This window comes from Indicator indicator, chromosome 11, assembly GCF_027791375.1.
Source record: "Indicator indicator isolate 239-I01 chromosome 11, UM_Iind_1.1, whole genome shotgun sequence".
Lineage (NCBI taxonomy): Eukaryota > Metazoa > Chordata > Aves > Piciformes > Indicatoridae > Indicator > Indicator indicator.
Genome location: NC_072020.1, coordinates 24,224,015 through 24,248,582, shown reverse-complemented (window position 1 = coordinate 24,248,582; position 24,568 = coordinate 24,224,015). Strand labels below are relative to the sequence as shown.

Genomic DNA, 24,568 nt, shown 5'->3' with positions numbered 1-24,568 from the left:
TAAATTAACATTCTGCTTTCCATGCTTTCATTTCTTTGAAAATATTTGGGGATATAATATGAGCTTAGAGAGTCTGCCCCATAGTATTAGATACAGACTTGATTTTCCTTCTCAACGTATGCTGGTTCCAAATGCCACTTCTTTTCAAGTGAGTACCAGTTTTGCAGTCAGTTTTCAATCTCCCAGTGGCTAAATCACATTCAAAGGCTGTTAGCACAGTAGGGGGTCAGACTTTCTCTCTGAATGTAACTATATCACTCAACAGCAGACTCATGCAATAAGCAAGCTAATGTTTTCTTTTCTTCCCCCACACCCCCCAGCTTTTTTTAGTGTCTCCCTGCATTCCTGGATACCGGTCACTGCATCAAGGACCTGAGGCAACAGCCTCATGGACTTCACCACCATCTTTCCAGCTTCTTTATGGTGCAGAAAAAGTCAAGCCTACAGTTCACCTGCTGACAAAAGGTTCAGTTGCAAAGTCCTCTAAAACATTCTGAAACATTCAGATGAATGTTTTCTTGTACAATATTATACATTTCTATGTGTAAAAAGCACACACAAGTATCTCTGTGGGTATGCACTTGCATACATAAACTTTGATAACCAATGACACAAAATATGATATTAATCCAATTCCTCCTTTTCACAAATTCCCTGCAAAATATCCTGAAAAAACGTTGTCTAAAGGCATTATACTGTCTGAAGACAGATACTATATCTACCATGACAAAGAGAGAGAGCTATTAAACTCAGAAGTAACACTGAGACAAAGAAAATAATGCATAAAAATTCCATGAAACAATGGTCTGCTTAGACACTGAATTTATCAGGAGTGAAGTTTGCACTAGCTGTCAGCACTGGGAAACACCAACTCCTGATATTGCGTGGTCAGTGTGACCTCATAAAGATGCAGTCGGGATCTTTGAACTTACCCACAGTACCATCCTGAACAGCCCTTGTGGATTATGGCACATGCCTTGCTGATGGACAGCACAGTTAAAATAAAGGGTAGGAGAACTGCTGGGTAAGGGGCTGGAATAAACTAGGCTAACTCACCCGTTTTACGAAGTGGAAAATCATCCTTGGCATCCTGTGCTCCTGGTAAAGTGTATTTGTACGGTGGCGAGGCCCCGCTCAGGGGTGGAGAGCTTTGATCCAGTGAGGTGTGGTGGGCAGCCCTGCAGAAGGCACAGAGAGGTCACAAATTAGCAGTCACTGAGGTGACCAGCAGTAACTATCTACACATGTTGTACACATGTCTCAGCTGTGTTTATGTTCTTGTTCCTGTAAGTGTGCACAAACCACAGGCTCATGTAACCAATTTCACTTCTACAGTAAGTCATGGAACTCCTCGGGATTCCCAAGAACGCACTTTTTGCACTTATTATAAAAGTCACAAAGGATAATAGTCACGTTGACCTACAGACAGGATCTGTCACCAGTCTGGGGAACTGACCACTTTAGATTGTTGCATTTTAATACAGACCAGCTGAGGCACAGGAAAAGCCATTTAAGACTTGTTTATCAAACACAAATAGATGTACATTGACCCAGCCTCTTCTATCAAAATGTGGGGGTAGGGGGGCTTGTATAAAACTAACCAGGATGAAAAAATAAAGCAAACTATTCAATGGGCGAGGTAGATAAAACCTTGCCTTTAAGTCCAATTTATAAGTTTTGTGAGCACACTGCTCTGCAGCATGTAGCACTCACATCAGCAGAGAAGCTCCAAGCTGAGGAATGCTTTCTGATGACTGCTGGATGAAGGAAACAGTGTGGGCAGATCTTCCTGAACACAGAAACTGCAAATTTCAAAGAGATTGCATCATTTGGCCCAGAAACAGGGTGGGTTTTGTTTGGTTGATTTTTCTATTTAGAAGGGAACAGAGGGAAAGGACTTTTAAACTTAGTGTTTATGTAAACACAATTTTACTTGGCTTTTGACAGGCTCTGTCTTTCCAATGCAGTGTCATCAATCAACAACATGTCTTTGCCAAAAGGGGCACTACCTTAAGAGGAAGCACTACTTCCCCTAGTGTAGCAGAGGAGCTCCTTGTTCTCACTCACCTGAAGACTCAGAGCAAACCTCAGATAATCCAGAAATCTTACATATTCAAGAGAATTTTAAACATTATTTGGAATAAGTAAAAGAAAAAAAGTATTGTATTTCCACCGAAACAATGTAACTGTGTATTGCATCACATTACTACAATGCTCTGATTAGCTCATAATGGAAACTCCAAGAGCAGGCCTCCACTATCTCTTTTTTTTAAAAAAAGACAAGTTCAAGTTCAAGGAAATCTGGAAATGCATTTCTGTTTGTCCTACCAAAGGTCAGTTTGGGTATAACATTGAAGACTTTGAGAAGGATAGTCATTTTGTTTGATTGACTTATGTGTCTGCTGTAATAAGGGAGTCGAAAAGGAATTCATTAATACAAAAAGAAAAAAAAAAGAAGGGATAAAACCTGCAAAAACTGTACTTTAGAAATGTTAATAGGCTCATTACATGACTCAAAAAACACACTTGCTTCAATGGGCTAAGCAGACTCTTATCAAGGCCAAGGCATCATAAGAATATGAAGGTTTGGATACTAAAACGCATCAGAGTAAGGACAGTTAAATGACCATTATTTTTCTCAAAATCCTTTTGAGTTTCTTGCACTACTCAGTAACTTCACTGTAAATCAAGCAAAGTTGCTCTAACAGCAAGTCGAGGAGACTTGGAAAAGTGACAGTTTTAGTCGCAAATCTGTGAATGCATCAAGAGATGAAGCATTTGATATAGAGTTTATCCAAATTTCTCACAGCATCTTGTTCTGTATAGCTCTCATCTCACCACTGCACAGAGAGCACTCTTCAGTTCAAGCAGAACAATGACACTTGTGGCATTTCCTTAACTTCTTGGTTGAACTTCTGTCCTGCTTGCGAAGCAGACTCTCACTACTTCTGCTGGAGAAGCATTCTGGCAAGTTTTAACACATACCTCAACAAGTCAAGGAAACAGCTTAATACTGAACATACGTGTACCAGAGCTTGGGGTGGCGGCTCATGGAATGATTCTTCCCATTTGCTGGAGAGTCTTTTGTTGCCGACTTACTCAGGAGGAACTCTTGAAGCTTCTGCTTTACTTCTGTACTTGCCACTGCCCCTAAGACACACAGAATTGAACATATCTTATCTGTACTTAAAACCCCCACATTTCTAAAGGAAACAAAAACTAAAACAGAAAAAAAGGGTCTATGTTTTGCTGCTGGAAGTTTGTAAACTATAAAAAATATTGGTGGGTATCAGTCAAAATGAGATAGCATTCAGATGAAATGCTTGTCTGTAGAAGACTGAAGTTGGCCATAACCCAGAAATCCAGTGAAGTCATAAGGAGTATTTCAACAGTAGATGAGGCCATTCATCCAGGGCCAGCTGTATCTAAAGAATTTAAATTATTTCCTTGTAACTCCCAAATCCAAAATCAAGGATAAAACTAAAAAGATAGTGACAAAAGGTCACTTTGAGTTTGTGGTAAACAAAGCTTTTTCATTTAGTAAAGTAATAGTAATAGCACAGCAAAACTGCCCTCTGAACACTATCCTTATTATGACCAGAATGCCACAAAAAGCATCAGCAATGAGCTTTTCCATTCAAGCCACTTAAGAGCCTGTACCTGTGATGTCTGGAAGACAGACCACAGTCTGAGTTGATTACTCTTGAGACACAAAAACAACAGAACAACCAAAATCCCAGGAAGGCACAGAGGATTTTGTCTTTTCTTGGTCAGAATGCTACAAGAAGCAGGGAATGTCAATGCCTTCTCATGAACCAGGACATGTCAATGTGAGGTTAAACTGCCAGCTCCTACTTGCAGCATGGGACTTGCTTCTTCACTTACAATCATAATACTCTTCATAAAAAATAAAAAAAATAAAAAAGGATAGTCTACTTTTAGTTTTCCATTAAGAGTGAAACAAAAGAGAAGGAAAAATAAATTTCTTTGAAAGTAAGGCATACTGATACTTTAAGTATTTTGTTACACAGCATGGCTGGCTGATGAGCATGTCCCCCTGTGACCCAGTTCCCATAAAATACCTCTACTACTCCTCAGCTTCAGACTCCTCACACCTTCCTTCCCTCCTTTACTTACTAAGCAGATCATAATCAGCAAATGCTGGGGCTGGGTCATCACAAACGCTGCTTGAATTGGTTGCCACAGACTGAACAGCCACCCAGCAAGCCAAACTGAGAAGGGAATCATTAAGTTTACATCACTGCTCTTCCTTTGGTGGGAATACAAATAAAGCCCAACAGTTTACATGTAGGCTAATTTTTCATACCAATTATTGGAACCTTTTGTTCCTGTGGCTTCTGACACCCTCCCACTGCTGGGTTAATAGGCTGGTGATGCTTTCATGGATTCATCATTCACCAAAGTATACTGGAAGTACCATGGACACATTCATTTCTAAAGTCTACTTTATGGTACACCGACAACTGATAGATTTTTGAACCAAAGAAAAGGAAGGAGCATGTGATCCCTGTGACCATAACATACATCTCTTTTCTGCTTCAGTCTTTGTCAGTTAATCTCTGTGCTCATTTAACAGGCAATTAACAAGATCTGCTCATGGCAACTTCATTTTGAATACCTTCACAATGTACTTTTACAACCTGATTTTTAAGCTGACCTCACTAACAAGAATTATTTGTATCTGTCTCCCTCTAGTGAGCACCAATTTCCAACAGTATTCTTTCTCTCTGTCATTTGCCTTAGAGCTATAAATGAGCTAGAAATAACTCTTGGTTGGGCACCATGAAATGGCATCAGGCACAAACACAAAGCAGTTTGAAAAAGTACTAGCAAAAGTATTTAGAAGTCTCAGACAAAGATATTCTTAAATGTTACATTTTCAGTCTTGAAATAATGCTCAAATTACTTAATCGCCAAGTAATTTCATTTTTTGCTGTTCTGTAGTGCTTCCTGTATTGGGAAATAACCTCTTCAGAAAGAAGTTCTCATGTGAATCTTTAGACTTTCAAATTCCCTCCTTTTTTATAACAAGAACTACATTCTTGAGAGGCATAGTCTGTCAAAATATGCTTTGCTACAGTCCTCCAAGTTTGCACACAAACCAGCAATGTGTTTCTGTTGCAGGAGGTGGCCCTGCCTTTCTGCAAGCACAACCTCAGCTTCTCTAGTTGCATATTTCACACTGTAATAGGCCTGCTTCAGATTCCTGTTCATCACCCACTTTGGCTGAGAGAAGGAAAAGGAGAACAGATTAATTTCTTGTTAGGATTCATGGTCCATCGGCTCTTACTTTCTCGGCCTCTTTCTTTGCCTCGGAGGGGAGGAAGCTGTTGTTCCCTGCGATGCCTCTCCAGTTCCTGCTCTTGTCTCTGCTGCTCCAGTTTCTGTTCTTTTTCAAGGAGTTCTTGCTGTTGTTTAATGGCTAGGAGTTCCTGTTGTAACTTGCACAGAACAAAAAGACATGAGAAAGGGCAGTCTGAACTGTTTTCTAGGTCACTCCTTCCTACAACAAGCTCCCTAAATAACTGAGTATCACTGCTTGCTTTTATGCTTACACTTCTTCTAATCTCTTAACAGACTTTCTTCAGTCTTTTAAGCAGGACAGTGCATTGCTGGTTGTTGCTAAAGTGAACTCTAATGTCAGGTAGCAGTCTGCTGCTCTGGTTCCACTTCCTTCTCTTTTGGCAAAAATGCCTGGAAACTGCACAGGGTTCTTTGCCAGTGCATCACCCAGCTCTTCTCCACTGCACTTGTCAGCTGCATTGAGCAGAAGCTCAGCACAGTAGCATAAGGGCAAGCAGATCAGAAGGAAAAATTAAAAAGAAAGGCAAGATCGTAAATTCCCATTTGAAATCCACTATAGCAATCCTACCATAGTGCATGTAATCCAATAAATCATTTTCCATTATATGAGGCACCTCAGAGAAGAGTGAAAACACAACACTTCCAGGGCCTTCCTCTGTTTTACAAATGCAAATATAAATATTATGCACTTGCCTATCAGTTTGACCCAAACAGCAGCCCAAATACACAGTCTTTTAATGTACTCAGCCCAGCACATGCAGAAAGACAGCCATACTGAAGCCTGGCTGGAAATCCAGCTTTGTAAAATAGGTAGTTTGATCGTCTGTGGATGTGGTGCTTTCACAAGCTTGATCCTCATAGCACTGCTTTGGTCTGCTGTGAGCAACTCACTGATAGGTGATAAGAGTTTTGCTTGAAAAGGCTTTTGTCACCCAAATATAGAGAAATAACCACTGAAACACCATCTCTCAGTCACAATGAACCTTTCAGGCACGTTGCCTTTTCATGTCTGCCTGAGCATATTCAGTTTGCAGATAAAGTGAGGGATAAATGAAAAATGTTGCTACCTTTATGTGCTCCTGGAGCTGGGCCTGGTGCTGGCGGGTCAGATTTTCATGCTGCTTCTGAAACTCTGCAATCAGCAGTTGTTTCTGAATCTGCTGCTGCTGCTGGATCAGAAGTAGTTCCTGCTGTAGCTGCTTTTCACGCATAATTGGGTCCACCATGGGAACCATCATCCTGAGATCAGTTCGCAAGTCTAATGGTGAGATAGGCTCTAATCCCACGGGAACCTCTGACTTTACATCCACTGTGGGAAGAAAACAAGGAAACGTATGTATATCACATATAAATGGAGAAGGAGAACAGACATCATTCCTAGTGGGGAAAAGACCAATTTCACCCAAAGCCTGCTTCGGTGTACAGACCTGACAAAACAACGAATGAAATTTGTACTCTATGCAAACTTCAAACATTCCCACTGGCAGTTGGAGATGTTACAAATTATTTTAGCACTTTCTTTCCATTCTCTGTAAAAATACTTCCAGATTAACATTGTACTAAACACACTAACAAGCAATCCGGTTCTAAAAGCCTGTCACAGCCTAACACTGTGAGCAGTATTTAGTGAGAATCTCCTAGGCACAATTAATGCTTCACAACAAACACTCAGAGCATTTCTCCAGTCTAAGATGGAGACTTTCCAGTTCTCACTGCACCACAAGAGATTTTCTGAGGATGGTGTTACACATGAACAGCTACCCAATAGCCACTTAATGTGAATGTACCTGGCAAACACATAACACACATACAATAACAGGAAAATAATCTGGCACACAAAATGAAAAGTTTTAGTTCAGCTTTTGGAAAAGTGGCCACCATGCTTGGACTGGATTAAACACAGTACACTTTATATGGTGTATAAGAAAATGAAAACATCTTGAAATATTCCAATTTGCTGCATCAATGGTGTATATATTCTTAATCCAGCACTGAATACTTAATGAAGAATCTTGTCTTTTTCTATCTCCACATTTAAATTGAGTGGGCTACAAAGCAGCAGAGGAGATTCGGTGATTTTCACTACAATACTTGCAAAGGTCAGGTTTCCACGTTAAGTGAAGAGACAGAGTGTAACTTTATCTGCTTCAAAAGAACAAAAAACTAGTAAGTAACATTTCTTCAAGAAGAAAATAAATTGCAGCTGAGGGTCTCTGCTAAAACTCAGCAGTTCTGATTCCATCCACGAGAGGACAGTGGAACACAAACACATTCACTGCTGTTCCTACTGCTCTGCTATCTTCATTAGAAAATAAGATTACTAACTGAAAACAAACATGCTGTCGGAAATGAGTAGAGAACAAGATTTAAAGCATATTTTCTCCTTCTGCTCTGCTACAGCTGTATTTGTTTTTAATTTGAAAACCAAAATGAAACAGAAATATTCTACTAAGAAGCAGCAAAACTAATGCAGCAAAACTTGAATCTGCAGCAGATGGAAAAAAATGAACTCTAACTGTAAGATTAAATCTATCAGAAGTTTTATAAAAAGAAGAAACTGAACAACATATCTCTTTTGCTGATCATATTCTTCTCAAGATTCTGGAAACATACAATTTTGTAAGGTTTTTGTTTGGTTGGTTGGGATTTTTTTTTGTTTGTTTTGGTTTGGGTTTTGTTTTTTTAATCCCAGTAAATGTGATTGTAAGCCTCAGAGTATAATTTGCCTTCCTAACCTGCTATCCCAACAGAATGATTGTGTCTAAGTGCTTACTTTTGTTCTCAGACTAATCCACTAAATTATAAAAAATAGCCTTTAACTTACAAAAACTACTCTTGATTATAAATAATTGCCACAGACCAAGAGAAATGGTTAGGCAAACCCCCAGCCTTTCATCCCATTTATTCAGCAGCAATCCACATTCCATTTGTCTAGACTAAATATACCTGCGTTTATACAAGAAATCAATAGTGCTTCCAGAGAGCAGAGCAAAGACATGAATATTTCATCAAACTTGGAGAGAAATGGCAATCAGCAAACTGACAGCAAACTGTGTAGACTGACTGGCCCTCCAGATAAGTCTCTTCTACTTGGACAACAGATCATTGCCTGCAAGTCACATCTTATCATCAGCACTCTTCTATTTTTACCATTATTGCATTGTAGGTGACAAAAGCTTATCATGTTTAAAGTGGAGAGATGGATTTTCTTACATCTTCTGTGACAGGACAATAAGCCTTACTAGGAGCAATAATAGTAACTGGAGCTCAGCAAACCCTGCAGGGTCTGGTTCACAACAGTGTTTGCAAACTGAACCCTGCAAGGGTCTGGTTCACAACAGTGCTTGCAAACTGAACCCTGCAAGGGTCTGCTTCACAACAGTGCTTGCAAACTGAACCCTGTAAGGGTCTGGTTCACAACAGTGCTTGCAAACTGAACCCTGCAAGGGTCTGGTTCACAACAGTGCTTGCAAACCGGACCCTGCAAGGGTCTGCTTCAAAACAGTGCTTGCAAACCGAACCCTGCAAGGGTCTGGTTCACAACAGTGCTTGCAAACTGAACCCTGCAAGGGTCTGGTTCACAACAGTGCTTGCAAACTAAACCCTGCAAGGGTCTGGTTCACAACAATGCTTGCAAACCGAACCCTGCAAGGGTCTGCTTCACAACAGTGCTTGCAAACTGAACCCTGCAAGGGTCTGCTTCACAACAGTGCTTGCAAACTGAACCCTGCAAGGGTCTGCTTCACAAGGCTGCAACAAACCTGCAGGTTGGCAACATGCTGCAAACTGAACCCTGCAGGTGCTTCACGTGCTTGCAACGACCTGCAGTTTGCGGATGCTGGCTACAAATCAAGCCTTACAGGTCTGCATGGAGATTCAAGCTGAGAAAACTTGGTATCTCTGATGAGCATCCCACTCTTTTAATTTCAGAGTACTTCCCATGAGGGAAGGCCTCTGGATTTTTCTACCAGAAGTTTCTTTCCACTACTAGTAAAATGTACAACTGAAATCAGGCTCTGCCTGTTAATATATACATTATCAAGCAGCACTGGAATATCTACTTCATCACGTTCAGCTTTACCTCGCTCCTTAATGTGGGAGAAAATAAACATGAGGATAGTTCTACAGACTTAAATCCACAGGAACTAATACGTAATTTTTCATGTCATTTAAATGCCAATGTTTACTGACAAATAAAGACAAGAATTTATTTCCTGGCATAAATTTTGCTTCACAGGAAGGTTACTGCCAACACTAACTGCTGACAGAGCAGTGACTGACTTTGGGGGATAATTACTGTAAGACTAATAGTTAACTGGATAAAAGTCAACTTTATCAACAAAGTTGTTCTAAACAAGTAACTGTAAAATCACCAAACTGAATGCTTTGCTATTGTCTGTTAGGCTGCACTACTGGCACAGGCCATATACATTCTCCTTTTCCTGATACCAGCTGACAAGAAAGAGACAAAGCAGCCCCATGGAGTTACATCAGTATGAAAAGTGTGTAATGGAGCAAAGAATCAGAATCAGTGTCTTTAAGAGCTTTTGACGTTTAGCTGAAGCATCCACCCCAGCACAATTTTAAAGAGCAAAATTGATGCAGGATGTGTGTCCTCATCAGGGTTTTTTATGTCTTTTCACTCCCTCTACACATATATTTATATTTTTCAGGTAGAAAAACAATGTCCTAACCAGTGCCCTCAACGTCCAAACAATACAAGAAGCAGTGAGATTTAAGACCTTAACAACAGGATTCATCAAGATATTAGCCAGAGAGAGAAAAGGATGGATAATGAAAAAGCTATTAATCAGAGACTGATAAAGGCTAACTTCACTTCAATGAGCCATGTTTGCAGCACCACCATTTCCAGCACCACCAATGGAGTGAGGTTGTAGCAGGGTCAATTCAGAGCACTCTCTCCGCTGTGGTCTGGAAGGGATTCTTCCCAACAGCTCTGCTGACTACAGAGTAAGCCAGGGATTCCTCTGTAAGGTTAAGTATAAAGATAGACTCCTGGAGCTCACGTAAGCTGTGGTGAACACAATAGTAGGCTGAAATGTTACTGAAAGCTTGGTGATTACAGGAAACACACCAATATTTGAGTAGAAAAATACTCATTTTCAGCTACAATGCAGTACAAAAGGCATATGTATTTATTTTCCCTACACACTTGCTTGCCTTTATCTTGAAGCATAACAACAAAAATAGTCTCAGAAGAGTGTCTGTATCAATTATATTCCATAGATGGCGCTTCCCACAGTGCTTTAGACATTCTGTGGAAAGAAAATGATACTTGCAAAATGACACGCTTGTTGGGTAGATTTAGATGCTTGAAGCATATAGAAAAAGAGGTTAAAGAGATTGTTTTAACCCTGAGGCTTTGCTTTTTGAAACCATTCTTTAAAATGGGAATCACTGAAAAACTGTCTTTCACTATGAGATGGCATTTCAAGCTTTGTTTCTCATGACTAGTTTAATTTTCTGGTGTATTATAATACACAAATCTTCTGAATCACAAGTGCTAAAGGAAAATAAAGAAAATAGAGCATCCACTTTCTTACCATCATCTCCCAAGAGGGGCAATCTTCCTTTTTTGTTAGCAGCTACCTTTCTTGGTAGATATTTATGCCATTTTTTAAAAACAGGAACTTGAACAAGATATGCTGCGACCAGCTGAAGAGTCACCATTCTTTATTTGAGGGGCAATGAGGAAGAATTGTAGTAGACTTGCTTACCAGATCATCTCATATGGTACATGTATATTTCTTTCATTAGAGGAGCTGTGTGATTTTGGTGTGAGTGCTGGGACTCAAGTTAACCCTTTACTAAAAATATTTCTCAGTTACACTGTTGGACAGAAAGGCTGGAGAGAGGAACAGGGCATGAAGTTGGTAAGGCTCTTTCTGCCTTGGTCATCCAAGGCAGTCTTTTACTAGAGAAGCAGTTAAGGTTTATGAAGTAAGCAAGGAAGACTACAAAAGTTGGAATGTCAAAATAAAATTACATCTGACAAGAGACAGATGACAAGCTCCTCCAACCAGCAATTTCAGTATTAGGCAATAAAAGCACATTCCTGAATGCACACCAAAACAAGTAAAATCTGGATGATCATTCTGCCAAGAAATGGACACACTTCAGCCCAGAAATCACCTCAGTAAAGTATTACAAAGGAAAGAGAGAATGGTAGAGCTGTTTATACTAGTGGTACTCTTTTGAACTCTGCTCTACAAAACAGAGCCCACCTGAAGTTATTATTAACTTATACAGTACTTTTCATAGTTTTCATATGCTTTTCATAAAATGAAAACAAACCAGAACAGTTTTGCACATTTTACTGTAAAAGAACCTGCCTCCATTTGGCCTCTTCGTTCAAAGAAAGTGAAAAACCTTCCTTTGTGCAGGATTAGCCATCAGTCACAACATAATCAGAGCACTAATGAATTTACATTAAAGAGGAAAGGTAGGAAGAGTGGAAGATTCCTCCCACTTCAATAAAGACAATATTTGACATTTACTCTCCAGTTTAAACCTGAATATTCCAGATTTATGTGCCACCTCATTCAGGAGTTGAAAAGCACTGATACCCGAGAAGCCAGAACAGTGTCTTTGAACACAGATTTGAAAAGATTGAAAAAAAATACCACAGGAGGCTGAGAGTTGCAAGAGTAAGGAACAGAGGGTACGAGGGAAACTTTGGCAGGCAGGTGAGACACAAAGTAACTGGTAGGAGATGGGGAAGAAAAGAACCAGCCAGCAATAAGACATGAGCAGCCAACCAGACATGAAGCACAAGAAAAGAAGATGAAATTCCCGAGCTTTCTGCGCTGGGAAGCAGCATTAAAGGAGCATTGCTCACTCTTTAATCTAAGAGCAGCCCTGGCACACTGATAAAGCAGCGGTGAGGCCAGAGGGTAAATAAAGAGCCAACAAAGAAGCAAGGTGTCTGCTGTGAGGATGCTGGGAAAATAAAGTCAGCAATGAGGTTTTGAATAGCCATGACTAAAGAGGATGGAGTCTGGTATGAAAACTACCACAGCAATGGTTCAATGTTCAAATTTGCAGAAAAATGTCCTAATCTGGAGCCCATTTCCCAGAGCAGGTGGCTTGTGGCTTTCTGGAGGAAGCTCTGTCACCAGCAAGAGCTGCATGGCAGTCTGCAGGAGCGAGAAGATGAAATTTTAAGAATAACCAGTGACGTCTGAACTACTAGTCAAATGACCAATAAACTGCAAAAGCTGAGGTTACCTCCCATGGGATGCTTTTATCATCCCAGCTCTGGTGGCTAAAATCTTGTACTTCAATTCTCAGATGGCATCATCTGTCATTCCTCTGTTAACTTCAGTGTAGACAAAGCTTCTTTATGCCACCTGAGAAGCCTGATGCAGAACCTCTCTCATGAGTATAGGAGCAAAGAAGACAGCCCTGAGAACTTCTCATTTTATATGGTGACAAAAGCAGCCAGATTCAGGATGACAACTTTTTTTCCCAATATTTAAAATCAGTAGATTTTTTCTCTCCACCCTCACACTTATGCTAAAGGATGCATTTAAGTGTCACTTAAGTTTCACTGAATGTTTTAAGTATTTTTTATTAATTATATGTACTTCCATCATACTCTGGATTTAGGTTTTCACAGGCAAGGAAAGCAGAAAGAAAACACCAAATACAAACACAATTTTTTCTAAATGCAGCATTATGACTTTTTATGGCAGTTAAGTATGACTGCAATTTGTTGTTTAAAAACTTCCTTGCTTTGGGAGGAAAAGCACCAGAAATTAAGACACTTTTCAGAACAGAAAAAAATATTTTTCAGTTAATTTTCTTGGATTATCCTTCAAGAGTCAGTAATTGATTTAAACAGTACTGTCACTGGATTAGAAGTATAAGTGAAATGTCAAACCTGATGAGGCACTCAACTGAGTTTATAGTATTTAGGAGAAGTGTAATACATTAGGCTAGAAATGTATTCCTCTTTGTTCCATAAAAGGGTTCTTATCATGATTATACCTTTTCCCTTTTTCTTTTAAGTGTTTGCATACATGTCATAATGAGAAGTAAAATAAATGCAAACAGTGATCTGGGCTTCAATTTACCATTCTCTTATTTCCCCAGGGCCTGGAAAGGAAACTCGAACAACCACAAACTTCTAAAATATCAGCGAGAGGCCTTGAAATACCAACACTTGAAGTTACAGCTAGCTGACTTTTGTAAAAAATCAAAGGCTTTATTATATGGATTTACTAAAATCAGATTCCTTCGCGGCAAATAGGCTTTTGAGCCAAACAGTCATAACAAACACAAACATAAATGCCATCTGATTTGTTACAGCCAAGAAGTTTTTCACTGTTACAGTGTTTGCTCTTTCTTCTGTACTGAACAGCTGAGTTAACGTTCTACTCACGAGCCTGCCACAGTTCATGGAAACATCAGGCCAACCACTTCTGTCACAGGAATAAAGGCAAATGCACCCAGTAAATCACATCAGAATATGAAATGCTTTTAAACTCAAACTTGGGCTGATCTGTTATCAAGAAATCCAAGCTGAGCTATATCTGGGCTTCTGAATTACTTCACTCATATTTCATCTCGGCAAACTTTTACATACACATTCCCAACACCCATCAGCACACAAGCATATTTTTGCTTTCTGGAAAATGTCCTTTTTATACAAGGAATCTATATAACTTAAATTAAAGATACAGCTGCTGTGGGCAAGATAAAAACAGGACAAAGATAAATGCACATACAATTTAAAAAGTAGAATTCCTATGTACCTTTCTTCTCAGTTCCAAAGTCTATGATATATTTGTGCTACCATTAAATAATGATAATATACCAGTGTTAATTATGCTGTTGATACATGGTATGGGGTTAGCCTAATTGACCATGTGCCCAAAGCATGGCATGCATGCATGAGAAATGACAGGCAAGGATGTAAAATATCATTCTCTTGGCTGTGTATCTTCTGTGCACTGACAGTACCACTGTCAGTGAGATCATACTGAAGATACCAAATTAGGTTTTACTTGGGGGTAGCACCACTTAGTGGTTGCAGAACTAAGTAGGGTCAACTTAGTTGCTGCTGCATCTACCAAATCAGTAGGTGCCAGCTTATCACTACCTGATGGTCACTTTATTAAAGCTTTAAAATTAATTAAAAATGAAAGCATGTGTGCATGCACTTGCACACCTGTGTAATACTTGCAACATATCCTATCATACCATTTCCACAAGTGAAAGCAAAGAGCAGACATGATACAGCAGATTCCTCTCACCTCCCTTTTTAAAACAGGTGTAATGATAGATGCTACACACACACATAAGAAAGGCAATATGCTTTTAATTTTATCAGTATTATTATACATTAACACAGTACACAAAGTCCCCCAGGTTGCTGAGGATGACTGAAAGGGCACCATAAGGGGCTCTAGGCACTCGTTACCCACATTCCCCATTCAGAGACAATATGAGGCTGCTACAAGTGATACCAAATACATCCAGAATACAATTTTTCACTTGCTTCTCTTTAATCTCTTCTCTACCTGTGAATGCTGTAGGCACGTTGGTGGTAATGTTCAGTTTACACCTGCTGAATAATTGCCAAAAGCGAGAAAATCACAATTCTAATCCTCAATGAAGGACACAGAGAAAGAGAAGAGAGGAAAAAGCTCTTCCTTGAAGTGCAAATATCAAAGGTGAACAGCTACCAGCTACCATTTGGACATGCCAGCAGGTGTATCTTGAAGTACCACAGGCCAGCACGCTCCAAGAAAACTAAACAGTAGGTAGAGGTTTGCTGAACTTGTATCCCCAAATAGCTTTGCTATTTCAGGGGTGTGACAGCCACTGCTCCATATGAAATCCTTGGAAGGTAAGATACAGTGCAAATCTTCCAAAGAACAGTTGGCAAAAGATGACTGACCCAAAAAAAGGTATTGAAAATAGTATTTTCCAGTTCCTACGGCTTTTTTTTATTAATTTTTGGAGCTGTATGTGCTCCTCAAGATGTTACAATATTTAGGGGGTTCTTTTTAATTCTTTTTTACTGCACAGCAATCCCATCATGTAAATGTAGCTTACTAAGCTTACAACCTCTGTTTTATACTCAGGAAATCAAGAAAGACCCTCTTATACTCCAGTGTTTTCAATATATATTTATAGAATATCCTGATCTTTGACAAGCACAAGGCAACAAATGGTTTTGATCCCAAGCACAGAAAAAAGGGAGGACTGAATCAAAATATTGCACAGAGGAGGGAGAAAAAATCCAAGAGGAGAACAATAAAGGATGCTTCTAATGAGAAATGAGATGCCAGTCAGAGACTTGCAACACAATATTACTGACTATGTTAGCTCAGAAATAAAATTCTTATGTATCCTATGCAAAATTAACAATTGCAGATGTTTACTAGAAAATATATATTTATGTACATTATATAACTTTTCCTTTTCTGCTTCCCTTTGTACCATGTTGCCTTGCTCTGCAGCATACTCAGGGGGAGTCTGTCTTCCTCTGCTCACATAAAACACCTAGTATACTTGCACAGTGACTGAAATAAAATGAATAAATACTACTAGATGACTGGCTTACCAGGTTTTAGAAGTCCACCTGCTGGACCTGATACCTAGCAGCAGAAGAGAGTAGAGCATGCATGGAGAAAACACTATGTGTAAGGCAGAGAAAACGAAAGGAAAAGATTCACACAGATTCACGGAGTGTATTGGGTTGGAAGTGACCTTCAAAGCTCATTTTATCCAACCACCCTGCAGTAAGCAGGGACACCTCCATGTAGATCAGGCTGCCCAGAGCCACATCGAGTTTGATACGGTCCTAAGGATGATGCAAAGAAAAGGAAAGAAGGTAGAGTTTATTATACTGCAGAAGTGAATTGAGTGGTAGAATATGAAAAGGAACAAACAATGGCAATATATAGCTGATGGGAATCAGCAGTCAAGGCCCAAAGCTGGATGAACAACAATGCCAACAGACAGAGAAGATGGGCTGCTGTAAAGACAGTAAGGATCTTCTCAGGAAGACTCTTCTCAGCTTGATGAAAGGGGTTTTAAGGTTTTAAAGGTCTTGATTTAATCTATTTTCTGCTGCAGACAGAGTATGTCTTTCAGGGAACAACCTTGACTACCATGCAGATGGCCTCATTTCCATTAGTAAGATATTACATAAGGCAGGCACTCCAGTAAAAGAGATTACATAAAGTATACAAAAAGCACTATGAAGTCAGAAGCAAGGAAATTCCAGATTTTCAGGATTCTTTTCTGTATTTTTGTCTCATTAATGTGAAGACAGTTGTGGTTTTATAATGTATAGATCCAAACCATAACCATTTGCAGTAAGTAATCACAAAAAGTCTCTCTCTCTCATATTCTGCCATTTGGGATTTGGAGGAACTACTTGAAAGAAACGAGACAGACATCCCAGGCTCACAGCTGCAATCTAAATGTTGCAGAATTTTTCCATTTGATAAAAAAATTGATGTCTTGGCAAAGGTAAACTTTGAGATTGTTACTTCTAAAATCCAATCTTTCTGAGATGAAAGAAAAATCCCAAGCTAGGCATGTAATTATGAGACACACTACTTAACATCATCACTATTACACTACTTATTTAAATTTATCCTTGCCTGGTTTTTCTCTTTTCATCACAGTAAATTACTTCAACCCTATGGTGTTCAATTTATGTTTACTTTATTTTGACTGTGTTCTTCGATTCCTTGAAAACACATGCTGTAAACATCTGCCCTAAATTCGAAAGACTTCAGATAGCAACTTACCACTTACCTTGAACTCTGTAAGACAGAAAGAAAAGTCACTGCTGTATTTTTATAATGATGTAACACTAGACTTAGAAAATATTATTCATGATTTGTGCTCTCCAGACTGAAGGGATCTCTGAAAGGCTCCCTCCGGGATGCAGAGATAGGATTTCAACCACCAGAGGGAGTAAATCTGGTTTTTCAGGTCAATTAAAAAATTAGAATGAACAGAAAAAGCACTGACAAGGGGTGAAATCACTAACAAGTAACATTGCTTATATCCAGATACATGTGGATACCAAACATAATGAAAACAAAGTTTAATGGGGATTCTGTACATTAAGGAAATCCCTTTTTTCTGCTTTAAGTGTTCATTAACAAAACTCCTATTAATATACTTTGCCTGCATGATTTTAGAATACTAAGATTTTAAGGAACAAAAAACAGTAATTTACATAAAGACATTCCTTTTTCTACTCCACTTACTACTCTTTATTTCAGTTCAAGTCACTTCCATATTCATAAGTCTGTTTCAGGTTTTATTCAGTTTACTTATGATTTAGTCACCTTAATCAGCAAGTGGAGATACAGGTTTATGATGGTGATTGTAGGAAAGACATGAACATTTCTACTTACTCTGCTAAACATTTGTCTTTGTAATTTTCCAGTATTGCAAAATCAAACTAAAGGAATTATTAAAAAGATGCTAACTTTCTCAGCACATTAGCTGGAGTTTTCCATGACTCTTATTCTAAATAAAGATTGAAAAATGGTGCCGCATTCTGTAATATTCCAGAAACTAATGAAATTCAACACTTCTAAGAAATTAATCTGTCAAAAGAAACAACAGCAATAGAAAAATTCTACACAATTCTGATGACAGATAGCAATCACAGCTCAGAAAACTGGAAACACAAAAGTAGGTCCATTACTTACTAGTGGGGTGATTGTTTCTCTTCATGTGGAGTCATCTAACATGCAGAAAGTCAGTGGCCATTTCTTAAGTCTCAAATGAAAGCTTATTTCTTAAGCAAGTTTTCCTAGAAATTAAATTTCCTTTAAAAAAAGTCTACAAAACTCAGTGGGAACTCGTCTTAAATTTTAAACTCAGGTTTTAGAAATCTGTAGAGCAGGCCTGGAACATGGACAGAAGAATGACTGCTTGAATGGAGTTAAGCACTCAAAATTACTCTTCAAGAAACTCTTCGGGTCCTTTGAAAATCTCAGTCTAATCATTTAAATACACCTTAGTCATAGCAAAACCCCACCCCCACTTAACACATGAATCATTCAGAGTAGAAGTTCCCTCTCACCAGACCTAAGATGAACAAATCTTAGCACACTGCAGTAAGAAGAACATTTAGTCCTGTTGATTGAGCTTTTGAACCTGACTGGAAGTGTCATTGCAAACTAAAATCCTGCAATACAAAGGGCCAGATGAAAGGAAGTGCTCAGTTTCTGCACTTCAAGCAGAACTTGTTGTGATCAGTGAGGCAGTATTAGCAACATGTTATAGAATATTGCATTGGGCATTCCACATTAACGACGGGGACAAGAAGGTAGAGTGCTTAATTAAGGTCTGCCGTGGAAAGGCTTCAATACTGATTTTAGGGCAAAGCACTCAGAGCTTGGTACAATACACAAGTAATTAACATGTTCCCTTTAACAAGAGCTAAATTGGAATTTAGCCTGAAACCTCTTCATCAATGCACTGCAGAAGGCTGGATCATGAGATCTTCAACAAAACATCTTAGTTGCAGCAGCACCATCCCTTACTACACTCTGTTCAGTATAATCTGTATCTTTCACAGAAATTTCAACAATTCTTCCAGTCTGCAGTAATCTAATTTTGAGCTTCCTTTTTCTACTAAAAGTATTTGAATAGCTACCAGAAGTGATTTTCAATAGTTTTAGGTTTTTAAGAATATTATAATGAAGCATAAATTAAGAACAAAACACAAATGCTTCCTATGTGTCCAGAAAGTACAGCTGTACTTCCTATGGCTTTTTATATTTATGCCATACACATTGGTATTTAAGAGTTAAGCTGCTAAGAAAAAGGGATTTATTTTGGCTAATAAGGTTATTTATATTAATTTTTAGATATGCTAGTGTTTGGTTTTCTTTCTTTCATTAGGATATGATAGTGATTACCTGAACTGAAATTGCTACACTGTTATAAATTTCCCTGTAGCCAACCTTGGCCCAGCACACTCTCTGCTGACTGTGAAGTTTAATTAATTAAATGAACACTGAGAACATGGTGCTCACCACTGTGGACAGAAGCACACTGCAGAAAGTACAAGAATAATAGGGTCTGAACATATCATAAATACAGAGAGAATGACTAAGAGTTAGTCAGCCTGAAGGCAAGGAGGTCTGGAAATATACACAATGGAAATGCCACTGATTTCACTCATGCCAAGTACATGAATAGTATTTTCTTAATTGAGAGCTATGTACCTGATGAAACACCACAAAGCAAAGCTGATACCCAGAACTGTTACCTTTCACTTTCCCCACAACTCAAAGTCCCAAAGTGACAAACTGAGTAGAGCTCTTGGTTCAGAAAGAACTCACTTATACACCCAGAAAATTCCATTTAGTTTCCAATCACACTTATATCTGCCAGAGGGGAAAAAAAAAAAAATTGATAGTCAATGCACATGCAAAAGGGTTTCTCAAGGAGTCATTTTAAATGCCTTTTGAATACAGGTAAAATGAATGGCTCAACTTCCATGCCAGAGATGATAAAAATTAGCATATGATCTTTCTTAAAAAATGGGAAACAATCAAATGTCTCTCCTCACTATTCTCTTAATTTATCAATTTCCAGAACGTGCACCATCTTTTATAGAGCTTGCTTCACCTCATCTCAGAGGGCACTCTGATAAAGGGGAGACTAGTTGCAGCCTGGGGTGAAGTTGCTGAGATCTCACCACTGAATTACAAGGAGGCTGACTTCACACAGTGCCGTGCTATATTTATCACCCACCCCTAAAACCATGTGGAAATTAAATGCCATAAAGCTGTATGACTGGAGGTCACAAGGCAGAACAACTATAGATCCTGCACTCCTTGAAACAGGGAGACCAAGGATTTTTTGTTAGTCAATAATGACATGTATGGCTGTATGCCATATATGATACAACAGTGACAACGTGCTCTTGTGGCATAAGGTGAAGATCTCACCAGTACTACTGGGAAGGATCACCACTTCTGATGATGAGGGCAAACTATTTCAGTAAACAGTTAACAAACAAACAAACAAACAAAACCCACCAAAAAAACCAACAAAAAATACGGATCAATATCTTTATCCTATTTTTTTTAAACTGACATAATTTTTCCTGAAATTTATTTTATTGAAAAAAAAATAATGGTTACAACTGGCAACAAGATATTCAGCTGGCTCCTGTATGCCAGCCAAAGGACACAACATACATATCCAGATATACAGTTTAATACCACATTATTTTAAAACATCAATAGCCATTCAAATCCTCGGTAAAATCCACTGAAACAGAACCTTATGACTTTCATCCAGTGACGACCTTCCACAACCATCTGAAGGCACAAAATCTTGCCAATCACTCATAAATCTGGCTAAAGGACTCAAACTTCCAGAACTGAGTGAAAACCCTGCAGCTTGATAACAATTATTTGCTCTGGTCCAAACACCCTAAGAAAGCACCTGTGTGAAAACTACACAAAAGATCTTCCAAATCTGGTTTGTTCTTGAAAAATGGTTGCCCACAAGGAACTAATCCAGACCACAGCAAGTAGAGAAACTAGAGCTCATTTCAATCATTTCTGAGATCTCCAAGTCACATTAACCATCTTCAGAGCTATCTTCTGCCTTTCCAGTGTGGACCTGCTGATCATGTTTCCATCAGCCAAAGAGGGAGACTAGATGGAAAATTAACCACCAAACTTTCCAGCTCTTTAAATAGAGCCTTTTGCTGAGGCCTTTTAGGGCATGTTTTCCCCCTGCGTGGTTTGGTTCCATATGCTTCCAAGTTCAAAACACTGCTACTGCAATGAGATTATTATTCTGATAACACCAGGCAGGCTAACATAACACAAGCTTCATCGTAGTGACCACTCTGACTTAAAACTTTGCTGGCTTTTCCAATTTTAATATCAACCTGGTGGATACAGTCAAATAGCTACCTTCTGCAACCTTTCATCTGCAAGAACTGCCATCACAAATTTCCCCATTACCATTACTAGAAAGAGAGAAAAAAGTAACTTACTTGCAAAGCCAAAAGCCATTCTGCCCTGAGAAGTGTCTTTTTCAGAAATAAACGTTACTCGGTTCTAAGAATTTGCACAATTCACTTCCTCTGCTCTTCCTTGACAATGTCTATTTAAGAGGAGACCTATTTATTTCTCAGCACATTTCACAGTTCCCGTTTCTAAATGAGAATCGTATTAATAACGGGTAGAAAGACACAAACATGTCTCAAGAAAGAAAGACTGATTTCTATAAAGTATGTACAGTGTTGTTTCCAGAGGGGAGAAAAAAACTCCAAAATCCTCAAAGATGGCCATCAATGCAGTTAGCCTTTCGAGACCTACTGAGCCTACCACAAACTTGCCAAAAAGAAGAGAAGAAAGTAAGAAGGTGATTAAGGTAAAATGAATAATTGTAGTACACTATAAACAGTTTCCAATTTCCCATTCATAAATAAACGTCAAAATTGACCTTCTTCCAGGAAACAGATCTGCACCTATTTCATGATAAATGATTGTCTGTTCACCTATTACTGTCACATTGGATTACAAGTACCTCTTCCTTCCTGCAATACAGTGAGCTCCATGTTAAAGTGACTTCAAGATGATATATTGTATTTCCCAAAGAAAACCCAGCAGAATGAAGGGAATCTGCTTCCCATAAATTCACTCTGTGCATAGTTATTACTCTTGCCTCTATTCTTCTGCTTAAACTAAACCACCTATCTATGCCCTATTTCATACTGCAACACCTTCACCAAAAAAAAAAAAAGAAAGCTCAAATACATATAAACCTTCCAAAAGAACATAAAGGACCACAGCACAGGCAGAAAATAGAGCAATGAGTAGAATAAAACCCCCAAACACAACCATATTTGAGATTACACAGTGAAACTCAGATTTTTCGAATGTGTTACGAACAGATACTCTGTATTTTGCTACCTTCCCATGCTTTTTATAAGCTCTTCACCATCACCTCCAAGTATTACTCTTTAAGTAACACTTGCTGGTACCTCCTCTCACTGCAAAACTTTACTGGTAGGGTCATTGAACTAGTGGTATATGTTGGCATGGGCACACAGAGCTGCTTTCATCCCTTGCTTGTGGTTTCCTTTTCCACAGTAGGCTACCCAATATTCCAAGGCACAGTCTGAACCAGTATAAACTTCCTGCTAAATGACTGCGGTTCCAGTCCTCAACCCAACCTTGGGCACCAGGGACTGACCACAGTCTCTAGAGTACAGAAGTATCAACATGCTACTGGAGCTGCTGAGTGGAATGATTAATGCATAGGAATACCTGCATTTGCTAGCACAAGATGTTCTTAACCATTTTCTTAGGCTTTTTGAAATCTGAAGCTTGCACTGCCATAAAAGAATAGAGCAAAAACACAAACCCACACAGACTTCTTCTCAAAACACCTTTGTGGCCATAGTATATCCTCCACTGTGTCTCTGTGTGCCATTGAAATAAATAATCTAGAAAGCAATACCAGTCAAAATCTGCAGAAGTTCTGGGGTCTAAACCAATCAAGCTAAAAAACAAAAAGCAACTGAGAAAAAAGCAACATCAGCTCATTTGAAGCTAGATTAAGAAATTGACACTGAAAGGCTATGCTGCAAAACAAAGTTCCAACTGATCATACTAGAACAGAGTATTTCCTCTTACAAAATGTTCCAGCTAATGGTTAGCATGGAAAGCTAGAGAAAAATGGCTCAAGTATAACCATTTTTCCTAGATCTGTGAAGAGCTTAAAATGACACCTCGGGGAGCTAAGCTGCTCCATGCTGTGCACAAGCTGCACATCTCCTCTCCCAGCAGTTCTTGACAGCCCTTCCAAGCAGGGCGCAGACCATCACAGACCTGCTGTCACAATCCTCTCCCCAGACAAAAAGGGAGGAGCTCTGGTCTTGTTTTATGAAAGGAGGTGAGACTCTGGCTGAAGTCACTCAGTATGTTTGGTGGGAGTTTTAATGACAGGCACATGAGATATGCCCAGTGATAGTCCTGATTGCCTTAATAAACCTCTATGTACTATCAGAGCCCACTGCGAAACAAACAGGAGCTGTGCAAGCAGCGAGCACATGGAATTATTTCTTCAGGGATGAGTAAGAATCCTACATCCCACACTCAGCTAGTAAAATATAATCCTGTATTTAATACAATTAATCCATTTAACACCCTATGAACACTATTTTAGAACTGATGAAGTTGGGTGGCTTAGTGCCTTGGGAATAGCCTTCAATCAGCAATGATAAACGACTCTTACACGAAGCAGAACTCTTACAGCCCAGGAGCACCACTTGAGATCAAAAAATAGCCCATGATAACCGATATTGACAACTCCCAGTAGCAACCTCCCAGCCATTTTAGTGACTGCTCTTGCAGTCTGTGAAAGACAGTCACCAATATGAAGCTAATAGTCTTTAGCTAGTTTCAGTCTAAGTAAAGAAAACCATCTGACAAGAAATCTCAGCCCGCCAGCCACAGGGATGCCAAAATGCTTTGCTGAAGTTGGCTGCCACTGGGATTCTGTACTAGGGCCAATGGGGTGAGGAGAGGTCTGCACTGCTAGACAAACCTCTCCTCCCCCCCTGACATACTGATTTCCCTGTTGTGCCCTCTTCTCTGCCATTCCCCACTGGATGAGTTGGCACAGTATGGAGCAGGAACAGTAAGGTAAGGATAGAGATGTGGAAGTCATGCTTTTGGTCTTTCTAAGACTCTGGTTGGCATCCTCTCCCAGCACTTTCCTGCTTACAACTGGCTTCATGGCACCTGTACACAATAAGACAGGGGAATAACTGAGGTAATTTCTTCATTTGTTACCCATAAGGGGCACATAGCAGAAGCAGTTCCCATATGTATACTGGAGAAGAGGGGACAGAGCATGAGAAAGTCCCAGAATTTATTAAGACAGGGTAATAGAAAAGGACAACAAACTGCTGCTGTAAGGCTGATGCCTCTAATGAACCACTGCCCAATGGTAGACTTTTGAGTTTGGGGAAACTGGACTAAAATAATCAGTCTGCAAATTGCTACCTATACTAATGTGCCAGCTGACAGTATCCTTTTGACGTGGCAGCAATACATCTTAAAGGACAGTGAGTTTTAAGTCTCTCTTTAGCCTTAAGATGTAAGTATCATGAGTAAGTACCTAGTGCTTTCACTTGGAATTCTTACAGATTTTGCTCACAACTTTTGGCCAGCTTCATCTGCCTGTTAACCCATAC

At 39.2% G+C, this 24,568-nt stretch overlaps 1 protein-coding gene across 11 annotated transcripts in view; it reads right to left on the bottom strand.

Moving 5' to 3' along the window:
- HDAC9 (histone deacetylase 9) overlaps window positions 1-6,578 on the bottom strand; it is a 213,972-nt gene extending 207,394 nt beyond the window's left edge. For 2 of the 11 annotated variants that reach the window (XM_054385016.1, XM_054385014.1), the window contains exons 1-5: window positions 6,393-6,578; window positions 5,306-5,453; window positions 4,116-4,124; window positions 3,024-3,150; window positions 1,057-1,178 (exon numbers count right to left, since the gene is read on the bottom strand). In XM_054385016.1, the coding sequence (XP_054240991.1) occupies window positions 1,057-1,178; window positions 3,024-3,150; window positions 4,116-4,124; window positions 5,306-5,453; window positions 6,393-6,563 (577 nt within the window). In that variant the 5' untranslated portion in view covers window positions 6,564-6,578. Of the gene's footprint in view, window positions 1-1,056; window positions 1,179-3,023; window positions 3,151-4,115; window positions 4,125-5,305; window positions 5,463-6,392 lie in introns of all 11 variants that reach the window. The other 9 variants (XM_054385010.1, XM_054385012.1, XM_054385011.1 and 6 more) reach the window with 5 other exon arrangements.
- Between the last annotated feature and the right edge of the window lie 17,990 nt (window positions 6,579-24,568).